Source organism: Sinocyclocheilus rhinocerous, unplaced genomic scaffold (assembly GCF_001515625.1).
Source record: "Sinocyclocheilus rhinocerous isolate Xijiao unplaced genomic scaffold, SAMN03320098_v1.1 scaffold87, whole genome shotgun sequence".
Lineage (NCBI taxonomy): Eukaryota > Metazoa > Chordata > Actinopteri > Cypriniformes > Cyprinidae > Sinocyclocheilus > Sinocyclocheilus rhinocerous.
In genome coordinates this window covers 578,080-587,674 of record NW_015650709.1, presented here as the reverse complement: position 1 = coordinate 587,674, position 9,595 = coordinate 578,080, and the positions used below count along the sequence as shown (strand labels likewise).

Genomic DNA, 9,595 nt, shown 5'->3' with positions numbered 1-9,595 from the left:
AGTGACTGTACCATCGAGCGTATTTTGCAGCATTAAACACGTATTTATACCGATTTCATCAGGCTCCGAAAATTCTTCAAAAAGAACACAAAGAATGGCCTTCTCAGCTGCCATAGTTGCAACTCTTGCGTCATCAGAACAGGGTGTTCAACGCACCACCGTTTCCGTTTAAAAAACGTTTTGCACCGTTTTGTCGGGCTGAACGCAGCCCTGATACTGAAGCAGTCACGTGGTTTTCAGGCGAATGAAGCTTCGGACGTCATAGATCATGTGCATTTCTCAAAACGAATCAAGCTCCGATACAGTGCTTCAATGTGAAATGTGTTGTTGTTTTTTGATACAAACTTCGAAGCTTCAGTGTTGAATGTAACATCACTATCATTTAGCAACACTGAAAATTAGTTGGCAACACTGGCTTGTATAAACAGAACCATTCAATCAGATAATCTTGTTTCTCAACTGTACAAAACGTTGTTCATAATCTGTCTTTACAGGCGTGAATTGAATTGAATTGAATTGAATGAATGACCCCATTGATTGGCACGCCAATAACGGCATTTGAAAAAGGTTCCACAGAGGGAGAGGAGGATTTTTTCGGGAATATCTATTTGAATTTGGGTCTATTCGTCATATATGAAGCTGTTTTATGACTTCAGAATACTTTTTTAACCTTTTTTGGTTAGGTTGACACAAGGTCGCTATATGAGCTAATGCTGTAGCGAACTGCGTGAAGATGGTTCATAAAATTAGTTTGTGTTCCACGGGACAAAATAACAACCCTGACATGAGGGTGAGTAAATAATGACATAATTTTTGTGTGGAATATCCCTTTAGCACATCAAATACAATGTGCTACGTTTGAAACGTTACATTTAATTGTGTTACACAGCCATCTTGTTGCAGGAATCCTCTGGTGCATTTTGTGTAAAATTGATTACTGCATTTAAAACTTGCTCTTTAATAACATAACTTATTAATATTATATTAATATTAACATTAGATACTTCTGTTATTTACAAAATATTGATACATTTAAATATAATAATGATTATAATAATAATTAATCCCCTGCAGTATGATTATGGACGTCCTGTTAAAGACTTCTGTGTAACTTTTTTTTTTTAATTCTGAAATTTGATACAAAAAATGATTAAGAGAGACATCAAGCAAATGATTATGACACACTGTCTACACCATCATGCAAAGAGAGTTGTAAATTTTTGCAAGTGACCCATTACATCAATTTACTTCAAAATCACAGTTCTGCTTTTGATGGTCTGACATCAGAGAAAAGCAGAAATGGAAGAGTGAGAAACGGCCCTTGACCACAGGCTTTCGCTCTCGGTGACGTATAGCCTATACACATACAGCAATATTATGTAAGGCCAAAATTACTGGTTCTCCCTGCTGAAGATTGCAATTAGCATTGCTAAATGGAGAATAGTCAGCCTCTACTTATGTCTTGGGCAACAAGCATGTAAACATGGAAGCTTTTTTCCCAGTTGTTCAGAGGTAAACCAATGCATCATAAAAATGGAAGAAGGAGTTAAGCCTTTCAAAATGTAAACCTTTATCTTATGAAGATCATCTTTAACCTTTGTTTGTTTAGAGCCACATCCATTATGAACAACAGCCTGCTGTGACCACAAAAAACAAGCCCACTTTCTAGTACAGTGCATGAAGATGATTTAATTATGTCCAGAAGTTTGCATACCTCATTATTTCACTGAAAAAATAATCAATATTTTTGCCTGGTTTTCCAGGGGGGGGGGGAATACAATAAAAAAAAGTAAATATTTTAAGAAGCAAAAAAAATTATAAGACAAGGCGTCAGACTAATTAAGTGTTTAAGCAAATATGTTTTTTCTTGTTATATAAAATGTTGTGCGGTTTGTATTTAAACAAAAAATAAACAATTCATAGTTTATATTTTGGCCCATTTGACCCTTGCATCAGGATACAGATATTTGCATGTAAGAAGCAGCAGGTGGCAGTATCACATCACTTCTTATGTCATCCACCTGAACGCTGTCATAAAGTTCTGCTCCAAAACAGGATGCAAGATTTTAATCATAAACATATATGTACACTCTAAAAAATGCTGGGTTAAATACAACCCAGTGCTGGGTAAAATAGGGACAAGCCCAGCAATTGTCCCTATTTTACCCAGCACTGGGTTGTATTTAACCCAGCATTTTTTAGAGTGTAGTTACTGCAAAAAGTAATATTATTAGGATATATGTTACTAGTAACTAGTTACTGCCCAACACTGTATGTAATAGAGTTTTATGACACTTTATTTGACACCGGTTTTATCAAAATCCAGCAGAAGTTGTGACTATTGTAATTTAATTAACTAGTCCACAACACTTTTGTCATGATGATCCATCCTGTTCCACGGGGTCTTGAATAAATCCCTCATAAGGTCTTGAGAATCCCTTAAATGTCATGCCAATCTCATGGAGTAGTTTATTTTATTTCTAATCTAAGGCTCCTTCTTATAATTTTTACATTTTATTTGATCATTTTAATATTTTATTGTGTTTATTGTATTTAATCTTTAGCCTTGCTATACCATACAAAAGGCTGGACCAGGATGGATAATTGAATCTATTGTGATAAATGTCTTTATACTTTCTTTTTCACTATTTATCTTTATGTTTGAGTATAATGTTAATTTAAATTTGAAGGAAATTATAACAGACCTCTAAAAACAACTATTCAAGCACTCAGTAGTACAGCAGCTTTATTTACAACAATCAATCACATGTACAAAGTATGTTCAAGTCCTGCATTAAATAATTGAACACTTCTGATTACCACTGAATATAAACATAATTTAAAAGTCAATAAATAAAACAAGCCATAAACAGTGCACTATTACCTTGCTGAACCTGACCAGTTCATATATGTACAAACACATCTACGTAGTTCCCTCCATTTCTCTCCTAACCTCCAAAGAGCCATGAAGGTGCAAGTATATGTAACACCACCTGAATGTGCTCAGGACTATAGCTAACAAGAAAAGTGTATGTTGTGTCTAAAAGCATATTTAACTGCAAATATCTGACTTTATGGCATAAAATAATACATATGTTAAACATTTTAATGGGCTGCATGCATGTAGTTAATAGATGTTGCCAAACAACCCCATAGCCGGCCACTTTACATTCGCAATGCAATGCTGAAAAGGAGAATAGCACTTTCACCATATGGAGAGGCTTTGAGAGGCCGCTCTAACATTGTGGGTCAGCTGTGATTCATGAGATCCACCTGATGAGGTCGAATCGTGGTTTATCACGGTGTCAGCATGCAGGCGGCCATCTTGCATGCCACAGCGGAAATGAGAGCCGCGCCCCTACCGCTCCCCTCTTCTGATTGGATGAAGGTAATTTCGCAGTGAGGAGTCATTTCCCACACAAGCTTATGGAACCGCTCCTTGAAACTGAATGGGAGAATTTGGAAAATGTTATATCACATAGTGTTATATCCTTTACTCATCTCTGTTTCCTCTTCATTTCCCCCCCTCATTTCTCTTTGTTTGCCTTCCCATAATCCCTCTCAATCGTCTTGTACTCACTGAGGGTGTAGTTTGTAGACAGAGCCATCGACTCCCACAGTGATCTTCAGTTCCTCTTGACAACGGCGTTCCGTCATTAGGTTGATGACGCCAGTGAGGCCGGCCCCGCACATGTGAGCGGCTCGCGTAGACACGCTCTCGCAGACCAGACGCACAATGTCACAGTCCAGCTCCGACGGTAAGATTCCCAGTGAGCTTAGGATGTTGTAGATCTGCTTTCTGTCCCCCGTGTCACTGAAATTAATCAAATAAAATGTGTAGCCTAAGTACAAGCATGTGTTTTTTATATAAATTCTGATTCTCTTAACCTTGCTGAGATAGTATTATCATCTTTTCATCATCCTTGTGAAAAAGAAGTATACTTTAGCATAGATTTAGTACTTATTTCAAATATAATATACTTTAGATGAACATACTTGTGTGAACTGATTTTCAGATACTTATTTGAAATTAAATGGAAATGTATTATTGTTTAAATTAGGGCTGTCAAACGATTAATCGCGATTAATCGCATCCAAAATAAAAGTTTTTGTTTACATAATATATGTATGTGCGCTGTGTATTTTTATTATGTATATGTAAATACACACACATGCATGCATGTATATATTTCAGAAAAAGATGTTATGTTTATATATTAAATATATTTATTTATAATATAAATTATGTGAATATAAATATAGACATGTAAATACATGTAAATATTTTCAAAATATATATGTGTGTGTGTATTTATATATACATAATAAATATACACAGAACACACACATATATTATGCAAACAAAAACTTTTTTGGGGGGATGCGATTAATCGTGATTAATCATTTGACAGCACTAGTTTAAATTGATATTAAATCAGTGTACTTCTTTAAAGCACAACAAAAGATTATTAAATCAATGATTTAGAATGCACTTTAAAGTTAAACACTTAAGTGTGTTAAATGTACTCTTTAGTGCAATGAAGTGACCTTTAATTTCATTGATATATTATCTGTAAGTACAGTTTATGTAGTTTTGAAGTACACTACACTGAAGTGCACATTCAATTAAATTAAGTGCACTTATTCAAAAGTTTTTGAAGGTTCTGATTTTAAAGCCTTGTTTTCTGAAAACAGTGATCAAAATTAAGTGAGTTCATGCTGAAAACAAGAACACCATTGGCAGATATTTTCGCGTTTTCAGTATAAACACTTAATTACGATATTCAGACAGCAAAACTTAATATCTTATATCACTTTGCTTCTCAAACAAATGTATCTTGATTTAAGAATGTTTAAACAAACAATACAATCTACAGTTCTCTTTTTAAAATCATCAGTCATACCTCTCAATCTGGGAGACGAAGCGAGTTTCAAAAGCTCCACGTGTTTTCAGCAGGTCTGAGGCTTCGCCGTTAAACAGCAGATTTTCATTCACTAGTTTTAGCAGCACAAGACGCACAAGCTCTCCCATATACTTCCCACCAATCAGCTTTTCATACCTAGAGTCATGAGAACAGAAAATATAGATATTAGATCTTTCAAAGTTAAAACACTGACACTGAGTCATCAATTTCAGCAGCAAAAGGAAAGATTTTAATGCTAGTAAAAACCTGAGGATAATCATGAAATACAAATGGCCTAAAGCGACGTGGACAGAGGAGCAGCCCATTGAGTATCTTCTAGCATACATTGTAAATACCCATTAAGCGAGCAGCTTCACTAATGATCTCTTTCCCTGGCCATTAATCCAGCCGTGTGTATTCCAGCACTGACGTGGCTACCGTCAGTATCTCCACATGTACAGAAAAACAACCCTCGTCACCTGGAGACCACATAAGAGCTCCAGGTTGCCGTCTAACTAAGCCCTTAAACTAGAAGCAAGTATGTAAGGACATCTGCAGTTCAGATTCAGACATTGATCACACCGCTGCTCCTAAAGTGTCTAATCTAGTTACAGATGTGATATTTGAAGAAATTGTGCATGCATCTTCACATTTTATTAAAGAGTTGTTTGATAGGATATATGTGACATCATAACATAGACTGATTTCTTATACTTATTTCATAGATGAGTAGTTTAAATAATGCTCCTGTAATTGTTTTAGATGAAAATTGCATTAAAATATCCTAAAATATCAAAGAAAGATGCATAGCACCATATTTTTATGATGACTTAAAATGTACTTTAAAGTAAAACTTTTAATTTGATATTATTACAAAAGGCACTTTAAAAGGGTACTTAAGTGTGTTAAGAAACAGTCATGAAAGAAACCCTTAAAGTACACTTAATTGGCCTATATTACATTAATACATTATCTGAAAGTATATATAAATTTTTTCTAATGGACTTTTGAGATTTGAAGTACACTACGAGTGCACATTCAATGCAATTATGTGCACTGATCACAGTACAAAATATATGAGTCAAATACTTCTTTCATAGATGAGATACTGAAATAATGCTCATGTGATAGTTTTAAATCCAAATATCCTAAAATATCAAACAAAAGATGCATAACTCCATACAAGTTTGGGAATACTACTTTAATGTATGTTTAAATTAAGAAATGTTCTCATTTGCTGTGCTGCTATTATGTATCCAAAATATTTTGTAGTTTACTGAAGATACTAAGCAGAGTTCAAAAGTCTGAGATCACTAAAAATTTGTATATTTTGTATATTTGTGTATATTTTTCTATTTTGATAATGTAGTAAATGTTGTTATGACATATATCATATCAGGTTCTGAAGTGCATCTTGTGCTTCACTATAAGCAATAAGTCATATTTAAATATATATATATATTTTTTATTAATTTAATTACCTCATAACCTTTCTTTGTTTTTACATTTTAAATTGCATTTTTTCCCCCAAATTTAAATATGCATTTGATCCTGGCATTATCAAACTGGTATCAGACTTCTGGACCACCTTTTCTTTTTTGGAATTTTTGTGAATTTTTTAAAGCTCACTCACAGCTGACGTCCAGGGTTTAGTGAAGTCTCATCAATAACACGGTCGTACTCCAGCCGGAAGTCCTCCAGTTCACCATTGTCCCCAAATGCTCCCCACTCTGTGTTCACACACATCCTCCCCTCCTCTCCCTCCAGCAGCTCCACCTTACGCATCTCCTCCATATAACACGCATTACAGCCGGTCCCTGAGAAACCATGAAAAAATGAAAGAGAAAAAGAAAGAGACAACAAAAACATTAAACTAAAAGCTTCAAGCCTATTGCTTTATTGCCATGTTGTTTTTTCCTGGATGGTTGTTAAAATATTCCATCTTCCTGTTATAAAGTGTATGTCCGAGCTCTAATTATATTTACATGGGTCTTAGTGTGTGCGGTCACTCTTACCTACTATCATACCGACTTCACAGCTGCGGTCTTCATAGTAGCAGGAGATCATGGTGGCTACTGTGTCGTTCACCATGGCAACCACATCCATTTCAAAGTCCTGAACAAAGAATTATTCATTCACTTTTATAGGACAGCGGTTTAAACCTTTTATTATAAGCTTTTAAGGTGTCTAATGTACTACTGGTGTGAAAGCAGCTTTCTGTTCTCCTTCATAACCTTTCTATTACCAGTTGGGCAAGATCCAATAACAGAATTTCTGCTGGAAATTTTTAGTATGACAGGTAAGTCATGCATACTAACCCCTCTTCTTTTAATGGCATCTCTCAGTAGACCAACAACATTATTGCCCTCAGCGCCAGAGGCCTTGAAGCCTTTAGTCCAGTTAAGCAGAATGCCCTGTTAAAATTTAAATAGTACGGCTGTTAACCTAAAACATTAAAAAGTTCACATCCATTAAAATGCATGTCAACTTCACTTTATAATGAAATGAGTTTAAAAATATGGCACACATCTGCCACAACATCGATGTGATTAAACCTTAAAGGGATAGTTCCCCTTCAGTTGCTGGTCCCCATTGACTTAACACTATGCAAGTCAATGGGGACCAGCAACTGAAGGGGAACTATCCCTTTAAGAGGCTCATGTTTATATGCATACAGACACTGACCTTGTCCAAATCCTCATGACGTACTGGAAAAGAGAAGGTGAATCCCAGTGGAAGCTTCTTATGTTTCAGATTATGTTTGTCCAGGAAGTCAGATATGCAGCTGGCAATGTAGTCAAACAACTATATGTAAAGAAAAGGGGCTACATTGAGTCTAAAATGTCAGAATATGTCAGTGTTTGACCTTTTGATATCTCACCATTTCAGCTGTGCCGGTCATGGCGTCTTCAGGGATGGAGTACATGTGATGCTTCGTCTCCACCTTCCAGCCTCGCTCTTCATCCTCACCTACTTTCACCAGCATCACTCGAAAGTTTGTCCCTCCAAGATCCAGTGCCAGGAAATCACCAACCTCTGAGATGAGTCACATGAATAAGCATCAGCAACATCATGAGTCATAGGAATCAACACCTGATTCCAGGAAAGAAAGCCCATTAGGGCTTTTTGTCAATGTACTCATCTGTTATTTACTTAAACTTACCTAATAAGAAGCTAATATTGATTAAACTCATAGCACACTACAATATATGTGACCCTGGACCACAAAACCAGTCTTAAGTCGCTGGGGTATATTTGTAGCAACAGCCAACAATACATTGTATGGGGCAAAATTATCGATTTTTCTTTTATGTCAATAATCATTAGGATATTAAGTAAAGATCATGTTTCATGAAGATATTTTGTAAATTTCCTATTGTAAATATATCAAAACTCAAAATGTATAAAAATTTTTGATTAGTAATATGCATTGCTAAATCTTCATTTGAACAACTTAAAGGCGATTTTCTCAATATTTAGATTTTTTGGCACCCTCAGATTCCAGATTTTCAAATAGTTGTATCTCAGCCAAATAATGTCCTATCATAACAAACCATACATCAATGGAATGATTATTTATTCAGCTTTCAGGTGATGTATACATCTCAATTTCATAAAATTGACCCTTGTGGCTGGTTTTGTGGTCCAGGGTCAGATATTTACTTTACGTCACTTAAAGGAACAATCCACCAGTCCAAGTTATTCCAAACCAGTACAACTTTTTTGTTCTTCTTGCCTGCTTTCTGTCCTTACAATGAAAGTCAGTGGGGTCAAATATTGTTTTAGACTCCACTGACTTTCACTGTAAGGACAAAATAGTTCAAACATTATTCAAAAAATGTATGTTTCACAGAAGAAAGTCAGTTATACAGTTTTGGAACAACATTAGGGTGAGTAAATGATGACAGAATTAACAAATGACAAACTATTACTTTACCATGAATATATGCTTCCTAAGAGCATCAGATGTCAGATGCAACAACATAACAACATAAAAGTCCTAAACAAAACTTTTTTTTACATTTAATTAATATATTTTTAAACAATAATTTAGAAAATGCAGCATATAAATTATACTCAACCAACCAAAAAAATCTGAAATACAGTGCTTTTGTTATCTCTAATTACACTTTATATCAATATGTAATTTTCCAACATGAGGATCAGAGCAGAAGTCTTACCAGATCCTTCAGGTGTGGAGCGGACATAAGTGGGCAGCATTTTGACACTGGCTTCATCATGTGTTTCCACTCGCAGTCCTCTCTCCATCTCTCTCCTTATTCTCCTCATCACTTCCTCCAGATCTTCTTTACTCAGCAGAAATTCAGACAGAATTTGGTCCACCTGTAGAATATGCCAGAAACAGAGATTCAAATAAGTGGATAGTTTTAAACCATCTTAATTTGATATTAGCATGATCTCAAATGTGTTTGTAACACTCACAGTAATGCCAATGAATCACAAAATAGCCAAAAAGCATGTATTATGATTTATGTCAGTCTAGATACAGTTCCATTGCTTTGTCTCTTACCATGAGAATTCTCTCCAGTACTGACTCAAAGTCACTCTGCATCCTCTGCCTACGAGCTGAAGTGAGGCACGGCATTTCAGTCTTTTCAAACAATTGTATGATGAGCGTTTATTTGCTAAAGTTTGAATGTGTGTGAGGAGCATGGAGATGCTCAGCTGTT

At 35.4% G+C, this 9,595-nt stretch overlaps 1 protein-coding gene across 1 annotated transcript; it reads right to left on the bottom strand.

Moving 5' to 3' along the window:
* Positions 1–2,793: 2,793 nt before the first annotated feature.
* On the bottom strand, positions 2,794–9,595 carry LOC107712466 (glucokinase-like). Its single transcript, XM_016517724.1, has 10 exons — positions 9,436–9,595; positions 9,086–9,248; positions 7,786–7,940; positions 7,590–7,709; positions 7,223–7,318; positions 6,920–7,019; positions 6,538–6,721; positions 4,905–5,060; positions 3,581–3,814; positions 2,794–3,445 (listed from the first exon to the last, which is right to left on the bottom strand). Exons 1-10 carry the CDS (start codon positions 9,508–9,510, stop codon positions 3,298–3,300), a joined length of 1,431 nt encoding a protein of 476 aa, XP_016373210.1. The 5' UTR covers positions 9,511–9,595; the 3' UTR covers positions 2,794–3,297.

Bases quoted from the DNA above. Each gene is read 5' to 3' on its own strand.
- LOC107712466 (XM_016517724.1), bottom strand. From the start codon at position 9,510: ATGCCGTGCCTCACTTCAGCTCGTAGGCAGAGGATGCAGAGTGACTTT. The intron at 7,710-7,785 runs GTGAGATATCAA...CTTTACATATAG, and splicing joins TGACCGGCACAGCTGAAATG to TTGTTTGACTACATTGCCAG. The intron at 3,446-3,580 runs GTGAGTACAAGA...TCTCCCATTCAG, and splicing joins GTCTACAAACTACACCCTCA to TTTCAAGGAGCGGTTCCATA.